This window comes from Chrysoperla carnea, chromosome 2 (genome assembly GCF_905475395.1).
Source record: "Chrysoperla carnea chromosome 2, inChrCarn1.1, whole genome shotgun sequence".
NCBI lineage: Eukaryota > Metazoa > Arthropoda > Insecta > Neuroptera > Chrysopidae > Chrysoperla > Chrysoperla carnea.
In genome coordinates this window covers 73937826-73960333 of record NC_058338.1, presented here as the reverse complement: position 1 = coordinate 73960333, position 22508 = coordinate 73937826, and the positions used below count along the sequence as shown (strand labels likewise).

At 28.3% G+C, this 22508-nt stretch overlaps 1 protein-coding gene across 1 annotated transcript in view; it reads right to left on the bottom strand.

Moving 5' to 3' along the window:
* Positions 1-22508, bottom strand: part of LOC123294251 (LIM/homeobox protein Lhx1-like) — a 320182-nt gene that overhangs the window by 31431 nt on the left and 266243 nt on the right. Inside the window, exon 5 of the mRNA XM_044875370.1 lies at positions 4257-4425. Coding sequence (XP_044731305.1) covers positions 4257-4425 — 169 coding nt within the window. The remainder of the gene's footprint in view (positions 1-4256; positions 4426-22508) is intronic.

Genomic DNA, 22508 nt, shown 5'->3' with positions numbered 1-22508 from the left:
AGTTTAAATGTAAAAAATGTTCGTTATAAAAAAATAACTTTTGTTTGAATAGATCAATAATGAAAACGAAGTCTGGTGAGACCAATAAAAATAGTAAAATGCCTGACGCCTAACAAAATTTGAGATCTCACATTTGAGACTAAGATAAAATCCTATTATCAGGAAATTATAAAAAGGAGGTATATGCCATAACCTTAAGAATTGCATTAAAACTTGTTGCATTATTCTTGGCCGATGATTGGACAAGGGTTCATATTCGTTAGATTTGACAGGCTTGGACCAAGACTGTAATAACAAGGTTGGATTGACCAATGTTGGCGCAATTTCCAACTTGGAGATGGAAATAAAGTTTTAGAACCACTGTATAACACACTGCACTGTATGAATATTAAAACAAACAATATTTGTTTTATTATTGTTGTCTAAGACGATTAACAAGTAATTTCACACGTAAAGGAACAACACTTCATATTCAAAAACAACAAGTAGATATCTCTTTACCTTCATACTTAGTATGGGAAGGCGGTCAAGGTCAAATATGCTTTTCATCTTGTACAAAACTTTTTTGATACAAAAAAGTCGTTTCAAAAGTTAAAAAATTACAAAAATTTAGTCACTAATGGCCCTTACCGTTTAGGTTGGTGTATCGTTTAAAATTTACTAATTATAAGCTAAAAATATTGAAAATAATGCGGAAAATGAAGAGACAGGAACCAACAGTAAGTTGATGAATTTTCCTTATTCATAATGGCAATTTAAGAGAATAGTATAATATACTATTCGACGACGATTTTTTTGGAGGTTGGTCTAAATCACTTCTGAAAATTTTAGGGGGTGCTTCCCGATTATTTAAATAAATAAATGATTTCAGAAGTAGTCATATTTAACAATGATCTTATGGGAAAACGGAAAAAAACTATTTAAAGTTTAAAACCCGTTGTGTCCGACTAATTAAGGATGTATGAGTACGGTAATGGAGACACAAATTAAAACAAAAGTATATATTTTCAATTTTTACAGTGAATTACATATAACTTGGTAGATCATAATAGAAGACGAAAAGTAAGAATAAAATTTTTCGATAACTGGAGTAATTATCAAAATATCGAGAATTGAAAATTTTACATTTTAAAATTTTACAAAATATCGAGAATTGAAAATTTTAATTTACAACTATTTAGCTTTCGATATTTTAAAAACCAAGGCAGACATCGAATTTCATTCTTATTTTTCGTCTACATTCATGAAGTTATAACAAAATTCATCATTAAAGTTGAAAATAAGGTACAAATAATTTCAACCACAACTCTCTTTTGACGAATTCTATGTATACATTGTATATCGAAAGAGAACGAATAAAATATTATTATTATTATTATTATTAAACTTGTCTTGGCGCTCGTACCACCTTAAGTAAATATTGAAGAACTAAAAATTACAGCATGCCGACCTAAATAGAGTACCAATCTTTACAACTTTCCCTTTTCTATATGCAGTGTTTATAAGAGAGGAATGAGGCTAAGAATGATGTATGCACGCCACCTTCATCTTACGTGGATAGCTGGCTCATCTTCTATACTAAAAGAGATACATAAATTACCAAAACTATGGTGGTTGTGTTTATTTTACTTTGCAAAGATGTGAAAGAGGTTATAGCTTGCTTGTGGATATCATGTTTTTGGTCCTAACCATATTAAATTATAAAATATATAATATATTCTATAATAGTTTGATTATATTGTTTTAATTATATAGAGTGGCTTAAAATAGTTTTAACAAAAAACTAGAGTTGTGAAATCCCTTATTCATTTTCGTTGTTTAGTACGAATTCTAGAACGTCCATTCAGCAGAACAAATAAAAATTTGTGATGTGGCAGATGGAAATTATCTTCATTTGACAACTACACAAATATAAACGTTATAAAAGACGTTTTTTTAAAATGACAGTTGTGCTTAGTTTTTTTGTAAATAAACAGTTTAACGTTTTGCGAATTGAATTGGATCAAAGCTCACATTAATTTGGTATACGTATATTATCATCACACTAATTTTTCTTGGAAAAATATTTTCTAGCGTTGTAACTAAATAAAAATTGAACAATAAAAAATGAAAAAGGTGAAGTTATTTTTACAGGGAATTTAATGAATTTACTTTCTTTTGAAACCCAATCCAAAGTGTAAAAAGTAATGATCGTGTTTTTGCGTATATCTCTGAAAGTGCCTGGAAAGTTTCTATACAAACTTTGTAATCGAGTTTAGCTTTCTGAAAAACATAAAATTGCAGAGGTATGGACTATTTGTATTTGCTAACGAGAAGAGATTTGTCTCTACCCTTTTTTGCCTCTACGCCTAAAAGGAAATAAAAGTAGAATTTTTGATGAGCATATACGATTTTTGATGTACGAGGCGGCAAACAATGCTTTGATGTAAGATTGGATTAAATTAGATTTGAGTGAGATGTAAGTATTAGAAGATTTTTTAAACTACAACCAGCTTGATTTATTGTACCTTCCTTAGCTTCAAAAGTATCCCCAAGGAGCTACATATTTAATAAACTTTAAGTGGAGGTCAGTCTTTCTCAAGTGAAGATGTCTTTTAAGAACGCTTTCCCATTCACATTGAATGTGTATTCCAGTTTTTTCTTCCACATGAAAAAATTTGCATAGATTGTGTCCCGTGAGATTTTGTGCGTATGCTTTGAGTTAACAGTGGCCTGGAAAGAAGACCAGTAAGTATCCTTCTATGATTTATGTTGTTTACTAAATGTTGTACACAAATTTTAAACGTCAATGCCAATTCGATTATTATTGATGTTTATTATAATACAATCTTATTAATGAAAATTGAAGAAAAGTAGACACATACCAGGAGTTAAACCAGGGTGTCTTGCATTTGTGGCTAGCTCCTTAAATATTTGCACTATACGTGCACAAAGTATAATTTTTTCAACTAAATCAATTTTTTTTTTATTTGCCAACTTGTTTATTATTTATGTTTGATTTTCTAAATTTTGTATACAAATTCAAATGAAAATTTAAATCTTGGAATTAATTTTCCCAAGTTAAAACACTCTGTAATCTTTCACAACGAAAAGTATTTTATAAGAAATGGTTGGACTCATGTACTGTATCCATTCCTTTCTTGATATGGTGTAAGATTTTAGAGTTCACTTTATATTCAGATATTTCTTAACTAGAAATGAGATCAGACGTTACGAATGTTTACAATATAAACAATATATTTTCTTACGTATAAAAGGTGTAGATATGTATATATTTGTTACTAAGGACGACAATATAATATAACAATATTGTTTATGTAAGGAGTGCCTGTAAGGACTTTGTACAAACGGACATTAGACACGATCAGGTTACAAATACATTACACATTCAAGTATATTTAAATTTTAGTATCTACGTAGAACAAAGGGGATAAATTGAATTATTATCTAAATAGTTAATTCGATCATCCATATGGTTTTGGTATGTTTATATAGAAATATGTTTACTAATTAAATTCTTACTATATTTTTCTGGTTTTCTCAATCTTATTTATCCTTCTAGTAACTTGGCGCCATAATTAATTCTAATATAAGTATGAGTAAATTGCAAAAATTTAATTTTTATTTTATAAAAGATAGTAATTAAACAAACACATTAGAGTCTAGGGTCTATACATCTCCGTATAAATATTTTGAACAAAAAGTTTTATTAAAATATCCTTGCGAAAATAACCCCAACATAATTACCGGGGTCAATTGATTCATTGAATACATTTTAAAATGCATTAAAGTGACAAATTATTAAATTATGGAATTGCTAACAAATACTCATTTTGATTCATTTTCATCATAATTTTGTACAATTTTTTTCAAACGAAAATTATTTCCTGGACATATTTTTCTTTTAGTATTTACGATCTCGTTCAAAGTATTTCCAACCCGTAGATCACAGAGTGGGTAATCACATGGTCAAAAACCCCGTAGACTTGTCCTAATTATCACAGGTTTAACGTAAAGACCGAAAAGGCAGTGAAATTTTTAACGGCTGTTTTTGTAGGGATATTCTTTCATAGGGATAATATCGCAGGATTCGTTTTGTTAGGATATATTGTCTAGTCACTAGTTTTTAATGACGGAAAAGGAAACCAAAGTTCTAAAAGTTTTATTGTGGAGAGAATATCATTTATATCATGTTTAATCTTTATTGAGTTTTAAGGCAAAAAAATTTATTTGACAACCTCACTGTCAGTACTTACCGGGTGCAAATTTGATGGTGGAGGCGGTGGTAAATTATTCGTTTGTCGTTTAATGTGCGCCAAACTTGATGGATTATATGCCATATTTGCGAATACCAAACGTTCTTCATAATCATATTCACATAATATTTTATTTTCACATAAATAAAATCGATCACCAACACAGAATCTGTAACAAATAAAATACGAAATGAGGAATGCTTTTTTTTCGTTTAAAGAAAAACCAAAATAAAAAAAAATCATATTGTATGGTAGTAGAACTTTTCAAATAAACTTTTTTAAATAAAAAAAAATTCCCCAGTTTTACCTTACTTTTTATTAAGAAACTATGCATAAAAATTTTCAAAATTGTAAATTTTGCAGAATTGAATTTCATTAACGTATTTATATGCAATTTAACATTTAACATGCATTTCATGTGAGTGATAGATGATGATAAAAATAACTTTCCTTAACTAATTATTTTAGTGAAAGAAAGTTGTGTAACTTAAAGATTAAGCACTTGCTATCTATTATCGAAAATATTTCTGTAAATATTAGTTGTATAGAGCAAAAATAGGGGGATAAATTATTGTTTAAGTTATTGTGTACAATACGTACATAGAGATATCAATCTAACAGTGGTATTAGTACATTTTACTGGCCATGAAACGTAAAAATAATTTTGAATATTTTGAATCAATGTTCAAAAAAAGAATTAATTATTTAGTTACTATTATACATAAATGTTGTGTTAAGAAAATCTCGTAAAAATGTAGAATAATATTTTAATACAGTACCCACAGATGTGTAGGTATTTTGAAATACAGGAAATTAATTGTTAAGATCAATTAGCACTCTTTGGTAATTTTAAAAGTGTATTTTAAAAAGAAAACAAACAAGTATTTTATCGCATGTAAAAAGGGTGTCATAAAATATATGTGTATAAAAAAAGTCGCAATTTGTCCGCTATGATTATGGTTCATATACTTATTTTTTGTATCGTTCTGCTCGTTGTGAATTAATAGTAAAAAAATGTATAATAAGAGATTTTTTCTCTTATTAATTTTTAAGTTAAATTTCCACACTATTATCTCAACAGATTTCATGAAAATTTTTACTCTGATTTTCAGACCGATTAAAAGAATTTCTCTTTACACATTAGAGTTAAAAAATGGACTAGTTATTTACGGAAAGCAATAGTGCCATCACCTCAATCTATAAATATATAGGAGACTTTCTATAGATATAGATAGATAGATAGATAGTCACTCATCACGATATCTCTGGAACTATAAGACCTAGAGACTTGAAATTTGGGAGGAATATTCCTTTTGCCAAGTAGAGGTCAGCTAAGAACGGATTTTACGAAATTCCACCCACAAGGGGGGTTGCGGGGGTGTTCATGAATAAAAAATTCATATTTTTCAATTATGACTTTTAATAGTTCAAAACTTGGTCAGAATGTTTTAAATTACATTTAGAAATTTTTTTAACCTTCGGAGGGTAGAAAGGTGTAGCGAGAAAGTGGGAAGGAAATATCGAATATTTACAAATACACCTAAGTGGGGTATCAAATAAAAGAGCATGACGTGTACATTACAAAACTGTTATCCAACGCAAGGAAATGTGGAGGGAGGGGTGCAAGTGGGGATGTTGCCCAGCAAAGCGGGCGGGTAACAGCTAGTATATTATAAATTGCATTCAGTAATACCAACCAACTGAGCATTGCACAACAACTAGATCATAACATCAATATTTAGGGTTTATAATCCATGATATACAAACTAAACCGCCTGAGATTTTTATATTCTTTTTATTTTTTTGTTATGGTTGTCTATGCGGTATTCCTGTTTACAGATATTCTTTTTATACAGGAATTGCATATCACATAAATACATATACATATACATCTACGGTGTGCTCACGAATATATTTTTACTACGACGTTTGCTACGAATAGCTAATAAGTAAATTCATTGCGACAGCTTTCGACTGCTTTTAATTCACAAATTAAAACCATTTTTAATTTTTACAAGGTAAGTAATTTGTATTCTTTCGATCATAACTTTTTTTGTCGTTTTAAGTTTTGTTAAATATTATCAAGTATTCTTAGTGAGTTTCATTTTTTATTTATCTTTTTCATGAAATAAATATTTTACAAAACTCTCATATGTTGTTCTTCTAACCTATTTTTTCCCGTCCACGCGAGATCTTCCTTAATTCATTAGCAAATTCCTTTCTTTATCCCTCATTTTAAAGCATATCGTGCTAATCGTGAAAAACAGTCTTACGTTATAAAAATGTACCGCTTATGCAAAGACAAGTTTTGTTTATTATGTACATTGTATATAATATCTGTAGTAAAATTGCCTATAAATAAAAAGAATGTAACCCATCACCATATTTTTTCTCCAGCCTGTTCTTAGCCACCGGTTTTGCAGTGGGATATTCCCCACGGATCCAGCTAGAATTATTTATTTAAAATACTAAAAAAAATTTTTTAACCATATGTATTTATTTCTATAATATTATTATTATAGAGAAGAAAGTAGGTTATGTCGCACTAGACTTACAGCAATGAGTGAATATGCGCATGTTTGGTGCCTTCGTTTTCTTATATGGAGAAATCGTACCACTGAATAAAAATTCAAGCTATTAATGAAATCATTTGTTCTTATCATCGTAATCATGATTGCAATCCAAACGTCCCACATATATATTTTCCAAGTTGTCAACAATTTCTAAGTAGTATAAGAAGTACGTGTGTTTTGTTTTCTAATTTTAATGAATTTTAGCATATTTGAACATCCTGTAAATATTTTCTACATGGTAGCAGTATCCATGTATTACAAATAGATATATAGGTATACATAACACGTTCAACTGATTTAAACACGTCTCATATGTGGATATATACACACAAATATCGTTCTATAAATATATTTTAAATAAAAATGATATTTTCTTTTTTACGGAGATATTTTTGTGATATCTTATCATCATTTTATGATTCGAACTTGATTTTTTTTTTGTTATGTATACTCTTTATGTACAGTAACATCAAAAATTTAAAAAATGTAATTTCAACTAAATATTTTAATCATGCAATTTACAATAAAAAGGACCCCGGAAAATCTGCCACAATAACCAATGGTCCTCCCCTAAGAAACTTGAAATTGATGGATATGTGCTTTTTTGTTACTCTAACTGGAATATTATTGAATAACAAATGGGAAAAGTATTTTGTAATCATTCGAGAAAATCTTTAGAGAGAGACAATCGGAATATTTCATCTTTCAAGTATGATCAAAGAATTCAGTTTTATTGAATGCTAGATAAATATATTTTTCCTTTGGTAGTTTAATGATATTTCGGCTAGGAATTAGGTAAATCTCTAATTTATTCTGCGAATTAATGAAAAAAGGTTGTTAATTTCAAGTTCGTGGATACAATCGAAAATTTTACTAAAACGATCACTCCCCTACTGCGATTTGTCCAACAGGATCTTGAGTCTCAACTATAAGATAAAAACAAAGTTTTTTAAGCGTGGGCTTGTGATCGATTTTAAATATCAACCCCACAAAAATTCAGATAAAAATATAGTTGAATAACAGAAGCAAAAATCATTTTATCCGAATAACTCGAACTACCTTTCTCGCTGTTGCATTAGTTTAAATGTTTTATCGTTTTTAAAATTAGATGAAGATTAGATTAGTAGGTTTGAAACTTTTTAACGGTACAGCAATATTTCTAAAAAAAATATCATAACACTAGAATACAGAATATCTATAATGTATCGCAATACACGAATATATTTATACATCTGATATATGTGTACAATATATTTAGTAGTGCTTTTTTGATTCAATACTGTGCTGTAAAAATATAATATATTCAATATGAGTTTTTTCCTGGATTTTTGATCAAATTGTCTTTTCAACAATAAAAGTGTATTGTGGTTTGAATCAATATTGGGTAATTATTTTATGGAAGATTTTATCAACACTGTACACAAAAAGTCTGACGTGTTTTTCTTATAGAGCCTCTATCTATTCGGTTTGCAGAATATCCATCAAGCTAGTGTATATTTTTTTTGAATTGTTTGCAATAACTCGAACATTAATTCCGAAATAACCAAGCAAGAAGTAAGATGCACTTTTTGAATACCGGAACTGTCAAAATTTAATTATCTTATCAGCGTTGAAATTTATGATTGTCGATTTTGCAATTTTTGCTGGTGATGTAAATATCAAGCTTGGTATAACCGAGCAACTATGTTTAAAAAAGCCAAACGTTTTAAGAACTAGACACAGAAAATGTCAATTGAGTTAGTGGGTTTAAATCGATGACTATCCGTTTTACAAAACAACAAATTTCGTTTGGTACATATTAAATTAATTCCAGAAGTATCGATTTAATCTCAAAACAGGTAAATCCCTCCACATACTTCGTATATACGATTCAATTCGCTTGTGTAATTTAGAAATCAGAGTTAATTATTGGAAAGTGGGACATTCGAATCTAATTGTCTACCTATTAAGCAAGTTGTAAACATTACTTCTTATTATTTTTTATTTTAAGACGGTATACTACCAGGAAACACTATTAAAGAACCAAACAGAGCCCATTACCAAAGAATACGTTTTTTGCTGTTCTCACACTACTTACTCAGAAAATTCTTTCAAACATATTCAGAATGTAATTTCTCTTTCCTCAGATTCAAATCTCGAATCTACGAAAGCTATTTTTTAATTCTTTATGATCGAAGAGCCTACTGAAAACAAAACATTGATAGAAGGGAAACATATGTAAAAAAATATAATTTCCATTTTAATCTTTCTTGAAATACACACACGATTCAAACAATATTATTACCCTTCGAATGAAATACTTGTATACCATTGAGATTTAATATGTGTTGATACAATTGTTAGAATTTTTTATTTAAAAGTTATATATTTTTTTCGTGGTTTTGGATATTTTAAATTTTTTGCACGTTTTAAAACTACTTCACCATTCGACATCATATTATAACTCGAATAAAGCCTATACATAACCATTTATTTGAAGACTGAATTACAATTTTTTTTTTGTGATATCCATATGTAGAAATCATAAAATATTTATAAGAACAAACAGTTAATAAATATTTTAGATATGATATTGCATTTCAAACTTTATTGTGAATACACTAAAAAAATTATAAATTTACATTTTTGGGTTTTGATTTTTTACAAGGAGTTTGTAATGTATTGAATAAAGTTTAGAAGGATTTTATTACCCGAATGTTAAGGAGTGGTTATGTTTTTCGCGCTTCAGTTGTATGTATCCATGTATGTATGCATATTTGTTTGTAAATTTCTTTATGATCTCGTATCTGACAAATGGCTTAATGGATTTCAATATTTAAAGTATGTTTGGCTCAAAAATCAAAGTGTTCTTAGATATGTGAAAAACAAAACACAATGGAGAATTTTTTGAGCGAAATCGTAGTACGTTAATTGAGCTATTATAAGTCATAGTTTTATAGTATCTATCTTTGTAATATCGAAACTTTTCAAGCAGAAAATACAATATTATGTTACCACTAGAGGACCGGAAAATACAATATTATGTTACTACTAAACCCATCCTGTTTAAGTCATCCCACTTAAAATCATCCTGCTAAATCACATCTCGCTAAACTCCATCCCATCCCGTTAAAACCAAATTTTACTCCTGTCCATAATACAGGCTACAGTCTGACCTTCGGCTTTATGCCTAGTAGGGGAAGTTGCTGCGCTCTTATATAGCTCTAATAAATACTTATTCACAATACCTGACTAATAATAAAAACAACTCAATACTATTAAAAATACGTGGTAAATAGTATGTTGTAATATATATGATTTATATGCGCTCCCACCATTTAATGAAATTTATTTTTTGGTACGGAACCCTCAAAAACAGTTGTAGTGTACCAAATGGTAAATCTAAATCATCATCGGATCCACTTGAAGACCCACAATAAATCTCATCAAAAACATACTCCGTCCGTTTAGGAGAACTATAGTCACTAACATCTACACACTCGAAATATATATAATAGATATTCATTTAACTGTTGTCTTGGAAATAAAATGAAAAAAATTTAAAGCGCTTTAAATAGTTAATTTTTTGAATGATTATTTTAAAACAATCAAACAAGTAATTACAATATTTTGTAAAATGCTATCTATCAATGATAAAATAATCACTAATTACCATTTATTATAGCATTGAGCCCTAACCAATAATACTTTTCATAGTATATTACCTAACACAAATATACCCTTTAATATAATATAACAAACATTATTAAAATAAACTTTAAACACAATAATTTATTTAATGAAAATGCGAAAATCATGTATATTTAATAATGCATTAATTAAACTAAGTATATGTAAAAATTATTGAAAATATTAATTGATAGAGATTTTAAATTTATAGCAGTTTATTCGAGGCGAGTTAGAAAAAAATTTAATATTTACAATTTTTCAATGCAGCTTCATAGTTTTCAATACCAAATGCTTTTTATAAGTGATTCAAAATTAATCATTTTTTATATACAAACTATTAATTTATTTCACATTTGAAAATTAAGGTAGTTTGGTAGCCAAATCACTCAAATTTGACTCTGCATTTTTTTATATTAATTCGAAAGACTATACTTAAATGCACCCATAGAAAAAAATCAGATTTTTTATCGCTTCCTCATACTATCATATGAGTATCTTTGTTCAATAATTCGACTGTTTATGAAAAATCGACAAACCACTGTTTCAAAAAAAAAAAAAAAAAAACTTTTTAATAGAAAGAACTTACTTTTAATGAAGTGTCAATTATACATTAGATAAAATTTACCAAAGCAATTTACTGTAAACTTCCTGTTTAATTAATTTTTTGAATACTATCATGGCTTCTATCTCTGTAGTGAATCGGAAACATCAAAACGCATTGTGCACGTGTTTTGAATGTAAACAATTCCTTAGATTATATATAACGCGTTTATGAATAGTACCATAACTAAATGCTAACAACATTAAAGATTTAGAGGTTAAATACTCGATTTTTATGCAAGATCAAATCCGGGGCAGTGTAAAGTAAATTTTTTTATATTATACAAATTCAGAAAATCAATTATCGTAAATATTTTTGCAAACATTAGATTTACGTAAAAAAAAAAAAAAAAATTATTTACAATTTTACCTATTATACAAACTTCCAGTTTCATTTTTTTACTACCCTACCCCAAATTCTACGCTTTTGGTATTTTTGAATACATCTTCATGTTGCTACTCAACGATTGGCGCAAACTCGAGGTCTCTATCGCCTTTTATTCACGAGAAATAGTGAACAAAAATTTTTCCCGAACAAACATACATACGGGCGTACACAAAGAATTCCATTTAAACGTGATGTTAATACATTGTCCTGGGTATAAAACGCATAGATAAGTTGAAATTTTCGATTTGGGTTTTCGATTATCAGATATTTCTTCCACTGAGAAGTAAAATATGAAGTTGATTTTAAAAACGTTGCATTATCTTCAAAAATTATTCCTACACAAGTTTGCCAGTTTCCACAATAATCGAGTTAAAGATTTGGATATTTTTTTGTATGCATAAATTTTGTATGCATGGTTTGAACACACCTTGTGAATGAAAAATAAATTAGTATCAAGCTGTAGTTGGACTACATAGTCCTAATTACCATCATGCATAGTCCTAATTACCATCTGTTATGTTAATTAAACAAATTTTAATATATACGAAAATACTAAAATATATATTCATTATTCGTTTTACATTTCACTTGTAAAAATAGTTAGAACAATTAAAGTAATTAAAACAAACATTGCTTTGTAATTAAAATGGTTAAATTTCATAATATAGAGGTTATTTTAAAGTTATGGAACTGTGTTTCTCGCACGTTTGATGGATAGAGGATAGAAAAAATGTACCCGGTTCCCACCGACACTTTTTTATGGTTTATTATTTTGAAATATTTACAGTTTGCTCAATAAGGTCATGGTCTTGTGGATTTTACGGTCAGGTCGAAATAAAAGTGTATTGCATATTTTCGATCGTTTTAACCTACTTTTCATAACATAAAATTCTTACGAATGAATTAATGCGACCATAAATATTTTAAGATATATTTATTTAAGCGTTTTTTCTAAAAATTCATGCTGTAAATTCTTGGTAAAAGGATCTAGGTAAACGGAGTATTGTTATCGTGAATAAAATCAACGAATCAATTTGATCGTTTTGTCTGTACGCACGTATTAGTAAGTACCTATAAGAACCACAGATGGGTCGATTTTAGTGGATAATGGGCATTTGAGACAAATAATGGTACGAAGTTGGAAATTCATGTAATCAATCAATAACACGCTTAAAGTTAACAAACATTTGACACAACCCTTATTATAATGTAACAACGATATCATATTTAAAGGCAATTTAAATAGTAAAGTGGAATATTCTAAATTATTTTAAAACTATAATAGTTTATAATTAAAGAAACATGTTTCTCAGTGAAATTAAATACAGAATATATAATGTATGTATGTATTACAATGTAATTTATCAGAGTGGCTCACAAACTGAAAGTATTTGTTAGTAAGATACTCGTTAATCATTTTTTTCTGTTAAAAAACTACCCAGAATTCTTTAATAAAACGATTAGAAATAACGATTAAAATCCGTTAAAAATTATAAATGTGAAAGTAAGGATATTTGTTTGTTTGTTTGTTTGTTACGCTTTCACACAAAAACTAGAGAACGGATTTGAATGAAACTGTACAATAATATAGCTCATACATCAGAATAACACATGAGCTATAATTTATAAAGATATATTTATAAAAAAATTAATTCTGACATTTTAACGCTCCATTTATGATCATTATTTTAAATCATAAATTAAAGATTTCTGTAAAAATTTATAATAGTAAATGCCAAACAATTCATGGGCTTCTTTTCTAATATACTCTTCTAGAAAATTGCAAATATTTAGCTGTGTAAAACCATTCCTTCGATTGTTATGGAAGAGGAATAAGTGAGATCAAGTGAGCTGTAGGCTATAAAGCGGTGTGTTTTACTTTTAAGAGCAGTGAAGCGGGCGGGTATCAATCTAGTTATTGAATAAATATATATCATTTTAGTTCAGCATCCTTCACTCTATGAATATTTTTCACTCTTAAAGTCGTTATGGGTATGTCTTCGTCTTCAAAATGTAAATACAAAAATCTTCGTGGTTCATGAATCAGTAATTACGTTTTCAGGTACAAACGGTAAAGTTTAGGAAAACGTACTCCTTTTGATAAAGCCAATTTGCTTAGTTTGCATTTGAAACATTATCATTTCATTGGCAAAAAGCGTTGAAAATCATTTATAAATATCCCATACTCTCCGAAATATATATTTTCTGTTTGTTCATTGAGTATTATTCAGCCAGAAGAATCCTATGACAGTAGTTTCCCGCTGTGAATATCTTGTGACCAATTGCAAGTATCGCGAAGAATATCGATGAAAAAAGAGGAAACTTTGTGAAACGATGAAAAAGTCTTAAAAAGCAAAACATTCACACTGTTTGGTACGTTGTATATAAATTTTTCGATCAATCCGAAAAGAGTGATCGGAAATTTAGGCCATGTAAAGATAAAAATCTGAATTTTTGATTTGTTATTTATTGATAACTCATATGTATAAAATAATATTATGCAAAAATCTAACGAAGGGTTTTTCAGTAATGAGTGATTAAAAGTTGGAAATGTTTATGAATAACAAATGTTGAATGCAAACAGACATTTTCAAAAATATTCCTTCTATAGGTAGATTAAAAGTAAAAAACTTCTACTTTTATCAATTAAATCTCGCTATTATACATATTAAAATACTCTAATATACTCTCGTTAAAATTTAAGAAAATAGTCCGGCGAAAAGTTAGATATCAGAATAAAAAAAAATTAAAAAAAATGAAAATTTTCGTCCTCCAAGGCGGACACGATTAAAAGACGATTATTTATTATTTTTAGTAATCCAGTAATTACATGAATTCGATTACTAGTCATGTGAGATGCTAAATTTAAATAATGATTTTGCATATTAAAGTTTTTAATTTCTGTAAAAAAAATTGAGTGTGCTGTAAAATTGCAGTGTAGTGCCCGATCTACCTTAAGTAGCTTTGTTTTCAAGATATTTTAATAATAATTTGACTATTATTGTAGACTTTCATTCTCTTTAAGAGTGGGGTTTTTGTTTGAGTATTTTTAGGTTTTACTATTCGATCGTAGGCTATTTTTTTCTACATTTCTGTTGAAAATACAACACTTCATTTGTAGATGAAATACTTTATTAAATATAAATATAAAAAGATTTAAAAAATAATTATTTGGAGTATATATTGAACGATGTATATGGTCGAACTGACTTGTTTGTTATTAATATTCATTATAGAACTTAACCTAAGTTTTATTTCATGCATTTGTTGATACCTTGATTTGAATAAATACCATTACAAGAATCTACTACGTTACCTTTATAGTGAACATCTGGTATTATAAATGCATTGCTTTATACATATATTTTATATAAATGTAATATAATAGCATTGTTTAAGATACTGTCATCTTCTTTAACAGATATTAATAAGAATAAGATTGATATTCTCGAGTTACTTATATATCTACATAGAATGTATGTAGCAGTGTTTTATTATACATAAAATTGTAACAGACTAATGCACTTTAGATGATACCCACTTCGAGGTGAGAAAACCATTATACTGAAACTTCCAATTAGTGTATCAAACATTAAGAAAATGTTCAAGACAAATAATACGACACTTACTCTACGAAGAGAAAAGTACGTGATAAACTATTTATAGGATTGGGGAAAATTATGTATGAAATACTTAGTTTATTGTTTCATTTTGGTATCTTTATTACTAACCGACTTTAAGAAAAGTAGTTTTGAATTTCACTAGTGAGTCTGATCTTACTCTCTGTTACAAGCACGAATACAGAGAGGAGTAATGAGGGCAGTTAAACTCTTCAAAAACAATGGCAATCATAGCCAGACAGCTCGATTATCGATTTTTTCAAAATATTAAAATTGTTTGTTAGATGAAATTTAAATCAGAAATACTCTAAATGAGGGTGAGTTTGATGATAAGGCGAGTCATTTCTTAGATATTGACAACAATCACACATAAGGTGTAATATCTCGGAGCAATAGTTTGTTCAGTCGGTACCCTAGAAACTTTCAATTCAAACGCAAAATCAATCGAATCGTTCCGGTATAAAAGCTTTTCTCATCGGGTTTTGCTGTATACTTTAAAAACTATTCACCCTGTTGAAAAATTCCTATTCTGTATTAACTTAAGCTGCATTTAGAAAAGCTGAAGATAGACAGCTAAGATCTATCTCCACCAACACAATCTGTCATCAAATTGGGAGCTTCAAGTGTATAAAATTCTTTTTTTAGCGTCCGTAGTTCAAGAATAAACTAGAAAGTGACTAAAGTAATTTTTTAGACATACATATTTACAAACAAACCAATCCATGTCAATTTCCTTGATAGTATTGAGAATAAAAATTGGTTATTTACTTTTTGCTACTGCCACTTTGTTCTTACTAACTTTGAATAAAAAATTTATGGTAAAAACATTTTTAAAAACAGGATTTTATTCAAATGTTCTAAAAGAAGAAAATAAATTTTCAATGAAATCAATTCCATCAATTTATAACATAACACAATTTATATGATATAGAAGCTTAGTGTGAGATCACAAATGTATGTAACAAAAGTTCAGCTTAATCGCTTCACGATAACTGCTTCAAAATTGAGAGCAAGATTTAACCAGAGTTAACGTACATAAATAAAAACATTGTAAGTAAAATAAAAGCTTGTAATAACTTTTACTAATATCACTCTTAATATTACAGTAGTACTCGTATAACCTTAAACGATAAAAAGTTTATAGGTTTAATAAATGCATTATTTAATTATTGACCTAATGGTAACAAGGTATTCATTATTTTGATTTAAAAGTGTTAGAGATACAAAGTTAAGAGATAGCGTCAAGCTGCATGTAAATCTAAGTTTACCTAATATGACTTTTATTCATGAGTGTTATACCGGTCATGTTCTACAAACATTTGTATACAACATCAAAATGTAAAAATGTTCTCTAAAATTTTCGAATAAAAAAGTCGAATTGATACGTCATACTTTCAATGTCAAAAGTTATAATCAATATTAAAATCGATGCTATCATCGGATAATAGATATTTTTTGCATGTAGTATATATTTTTTACGAAAATCACGCCTGTTAAATTTAACGATCATTACTTAAGTGAGAAAATTGAAAATTTAATCAAATAAATCGAGCATTAAAAAAACTAGATCACACGAAGAAAGTTTCAGCTCAATTAAAAAAGTTTTAAATAAATAACGAAAACGAAAATTATGTAATCTCGATGAATTTTCAAAATGTCACATTGAAGTAATTCATGAACAAACTACTATGATTCAATAAAATTTTGCGTTTTCTTTGTCTATATTCTTCATGAATATTGTGCTTGTATCAATTTTTACGGATATCTCTAAGTACACAACATATTAGTTTGAATAGAAACAAACAGTGATTCGAAGAACGTTATAAGAGCTACTTGTCGATGAAGAATGTTTTTGGATTTAAACTATGATTATCACCCTGTATGTTTCGAATGTGCTAGTTTAAAGCTGGAGTTACGTTTAAAGAATGAGCTGTTTGTTATGTTTATTTAAACCATATATATACAATACTCCCGCTAGGTATATGGCCAGCGTTTGATTTGAAGCCATTGGAGGGATAGTCACGGGGAGAGTGGGATGCAAATAGGTAGAAATTATCTGATCTGAGCGTATTCAGATGTGCGTCAAATCTTCATTTTTATCCAAACCGCAATTTTCGAACCATCATTTGAAAAGACGAAAATTTTTTTCAGAATCAGGAAATTTCGATTATAAGATTAAACAACATATATTAATATCGAACAATCCTTAACGTATGACAAGAATATAGTTTCATTTACAAATGGCAGCACTTACTCATGCAAAGTAATCTTATTCAGCTTGTCGCTGAGTCAACATAAACGGCATTTAATTCTCAACGTTTGTTACATTTTTCGATCCCAAATGCTATTATTCAAAGAAATTTTCTAGCTTAAAGATGCCATATATCAAATAGTACGAAAAGTAAGTATTTTTGATTCGAAGATTAAAATGGAATATTAATGAGCATGAAAACTTTCACAATTTGCGTAGAAGGATATGCGTTTGCCAGTGTGCGAATGAGAACAGGTGGTCTGCAATTTACCCATTTTGCCAAGCCATTCTTTTGGCTGGCCATATAGTAGAAGAATTATGTATATGATTTAAACACATAGTTCAGCGGCACGATGATGTTACTTATACCATAAAGAACGAACATTGTAGGATAAATAGACACTATTAGAGTTGACAATTTTAACAAGATTAACAATGACATGTCTAAATAGGCGAATCCGAATCTCTCATACGTATATCAATGTTATATAGTTTAAGTAGATTTAACTCTGTGATCTCATACATAAATTCTTATGCTTGTTTTATTTAAACGCATTAAATATTTTCATATTTTATTTTTAGCATAGTTAAATTGTCGAAACAGGAAAACTAGGTTTGTGTGTAAATTTAATGGTATCGGTAGCGACTGCTCGAATTCCACAAAAGGTGGTCTCCGTCAAAATTTTGCCAACATAATCTGTCATCAATTAAGGGCCCATTTTTGGGAAAATTTATTCCGGTCTAGGTTTTAAATGTTAAAGTTGCTATGTAGCTTACGGGATATTTTTGTTTTGTTTTAATTAAATATGTAGAATTTGGTTTTCGGCAAAATAAATACTGTTTTCAATTTTATAAGTTTTTTAAAGAAGTTTTTAGAAGAAGGGGAAGGGAAATTATGGAAATGTTTAACTGATCTATAAAATTGCTATAGATGCATGGTTTCACTATAACTACACTTTGACATTTGTATACATTTTTCTACTTGCACGTAGAAACATGCCCAGAAAGCCTATGAGAAATTTCTTGTTTATCATTAAATTTCTTCGTTTTATATTGAAATCAATCTAAAAGTTCCATGGGTATATTGTGTAAAAATCTGGAAATTGGCAATCGAAAAAAAACTTTTACAGCTGTAGTAGGTAAATGAGTTTTGTAGATAAATCTTTAATAGCCCAACAATATTAAACAATAGCAGTTTTTGGAAAGTAGCATATTTCAAGTACGAGACCTGGGGATTTTTTTCCCACTACTGTTTCTTTTATTATTCTAATAAGTAATTACGCCAAAAACAAATACTAGACTATATCTTCAACTCTCGAATATACTAATTTATATTGTCTGACACACGATAATTTGCATTCATTTTGACCACGGACTCATACTAGAGTGTCGAACAAAAAGTTCTTTCGATTAGAATAATAAAACAACGGACATTACCCCATTTAAGTTAAGAGCTAGAAGCACATCTAAATACTTCTAGTATTTTGTAAGCGCAGCTCTCTTAATAGCGCCGTTGCTCAATGTTGTCGAGTTATCCGAGAACTGGCTTTACATAAATTTTTGATCTATTTCAAATAATTTCCAAAATAGTAGGTTGATTTTAAACCTCTGAATGAATCTGACTATTATTTCAGAAAAATACTTAAATCCTATTTTTTTTATCAGTGAGACATGTGAATGTATTATAATGTATATCCAGACTATTTGAGACCTGTAAAGTCTTTTGGGATTTCATACCAAGCAAATATGGGTACTCATTACTAATAAAAATATCGTAAGATTATTTTTATGAAAAATATTATTGAAAGTTATAAGAAATCTCTAAAGAATTAAAAATGTATATTTCTATAAATTTTCATATAAACTTATATCCATATAAATTTCAAATTATAACAGGATAAAGTTCTTCGTTCTTATGAAAGGATGTTTATATGTTCTGTGGTAAACGACATAACCATATCCTTTATATCCACGTTTTTATGATAAAATAATACAATATTAACTTTAAGTACTTATCGTTAAGATAATTCGTTAAAATATTAAACAATATTTACTCATCATAGAATCATAATAATGTTTTTTTTGTGTCTAAATAACTTTACTTATATTAGGTATGTTTCAGTGTTTATTTTATATTCAGAAGTACAGAGTGTATATTTAGATAAGTTACAAGTTTTAGATAAGTCACAAGATGCAGGCTGTTTCAGATGTAGATAAGTCACATGATGAAGGCTGTTTCAGATGTAATTTTAGCAAAATTAAATGAAATTCATGTATGATTTTACACAGTAACATTTAAAATTCAATCAATTTAAACATGAAAAGGGGGTGAACGCTGCATCGAATCAGGTATTGTTGTTTTTTTTTTTTATGTTGTTTGTAAAAGCAACGTTAAATCCAAGTTTTCGACATCAGCAGATGACCGGTTCGTAATGAAAAAGAAAAAACTTTCGAAAATTTGACGTTACTTCAGTTTTTGTCGATTTTGACCCGGAAGGACTAGTTTTTTATCAAAAATGATAGTAATTTTTTTTAAGGAAGCTTAAATTTGAAACAATTGGAAACAATTGGGATTGCGAAGATAGTTTCGGAAATACAGCATTTCAAAGCTTGTCTATTCTTTCAAGCTTTACAATTTTTCGCAAAACTTCATTTGGTAAACTGTTCGAGATAGAACAGAAGTTTAAAAATAAAATGTGTTCCTTATAAAAAAATAAACAAGTTTCCTTTAAAACATTTCTTCGGAAACATCACTGTTTACCCGTGAAGGCGCAAATTTGAACAAAACTTAGATGTTCATTTTCTTGAAATTTCATTTATAAAGTTATGACTAAACTCTGGTTTCACTCTGTATATCCATATGTATTAGATTTTTCTACCGTCAAAAGCATCCCATGTGAGTAAGTAACTCTTAACTCTATGTCTGGTTATGAGTATTTGTTTCATATACAAAGTGGTTACTAAAGTAATGTTTCCTCCCAACCACGAAAAAGAATCCTGTTGTAAGTTTTGAGCGTTTGAAATGCTTGCGTAGAGCACCACTTATGTAAAAAGTTTGCAATAAATTATGCGTTTAATTTAAAATTTTCAAAACTTTCTTATTTTTTCACTTAACTTAAAGAGAGCTTTGAAAATTTTCTGTTTTTAATTAAAAATTTTTAATAGGGATTTTGACTAATTTTTGAAATTGCTATTATTTTATAGATTAGGCGCTATATAAACACAAAAATAACAATTTTATGGAAAAATATGCCATATTGTATTTAAAAAAAAAAGAAAAGTAAATATAAATAATTTTCCAGATTCCCACAAATACGCTCCTATGCCACTGACCAATAAACAAGCTGAGATACCTGTTATAACCATAAAATAATATATATCGTTACAGAGTTTCTTTCGATATTTTGCAACAACAACACAATTTTTATTACAATGAAGACTGGTATTAATTATAGTAAGTAATTAAATTATAATTCATTATAGTAAGTAATTAAGGTAGTACCTACACGAAAGTGATATTTCAAGAATTTCTCAAAACTCAGAATATAAAATATTTAATTCATAATACACATGCTGTTAAAATTAGAAGATGATTTACCATGTCATACATGAGATATTAGCAATTAAAAGTGACGCAATTTGTACGTGTACATGGGAGAAGCGTATAAAAATACACAAATTTACAAATATTATATTTATTTATCAATGAATGATGTTCACCATCTCTATGAAAAACTAATATAATGTAGAATACTATACTTAGAAAATATATTTAAAAAAATAAAAATTATTTACCATATAGTTTCGATAAAAAACTTAAATAAATAACTCGTTTTAGCGATGTTTTTTTGTTTAGAGGATATAAAAACTAATGGTAAAGGTATATATCATAGTGTGTGTGTGTATACGTATAGGAGATATAATGGTGAGTAACTACAGTCTTGTGAAAATAATATATGGTATATGTATAATAGTCATAGCACAGTTAATGCGCTGAATGATAGTATTAGTCCAAAACTTTTTGACTGGACTGTCGCGGAGGCACTACCTTAAAACTTGCCTAATAGAAATTTTTATGCAGCAGGACTTAGAAACATGAAAATATCCTTGTAAGTAGCCATTATTTACTTGTATAGTAAAGTTTTATCACAAAATTCATCTTTTTTTCTCCACTATGAGTTGGTTAAGGTTGAATTAAACTGCTTCTATCAGTTTTGTCCTAAATTTCACATGAACAAAGTTTTTTTCAACATGAATTCGTTTACATTATATAAAAGTGATTTCCCAAGTAAAAATTTTATTGAATCGGGTTAGAAGCTATAAAATTATTATACTTGTAGTCAATTTATTTGAGCCACAAAAGTAGCGCATATAAGAACCGTTCGTATAAAAATTCATACATTATTATACAATGAATGGGTTTTACGAATATAATATGATGAATAAAAACATTAGGGGGTGTTTAAGGGTGTATGTTTTACAACAGATTCAAGTATATATAAGTAATATATGTATATAACATTGTGGTATTATTATAGTCAGTTAAAGTATTATAATAATAACGAAAATTTTATTTCTGCTGTTTTATAAGAGAACAAAGTCATCAATCAGTTAAAATCTCAATGTGTACGTATATATATACAACAACTTTTGTCTGAAAAGAAAACTTTTGTAACTTAAAAGTGAACTTTTCTAGATAAGAATATTATTGTTGGAAACACGATGATGTTATTTTACGTTTTACTTACGATATTGTTACCTCCGCAAGCATATCATTAAGATACTTAGTAGGTAGGTAGGTAAGTAGGCTGAAAGACTGGTTTGGCAGTGTCTGTACTCACTCGGAGTCTTGGCGCCGAATGTTTTACTTGATTGGTTTAACCATCTTTTAACTGATTATTTTAAAGATTCTTATTTCTTTTCGATCATATGCAAGATCAATGAGATCTTCAGTAGAAGAAAAATTGGAATAAATTAAATTGAAATGCAATTGAAAATTTGCATAATGTTTTCAATTTTATGCGGTTATTATACCATGTATATGAAATATACCAAGGTTTACTAATTTTAGTCCCAAGTTTGTAACGCTTAAAAATATTGATACTATGAACAAAATTTTAGTATAGGTGTTCATAAAATCATACTAATTAG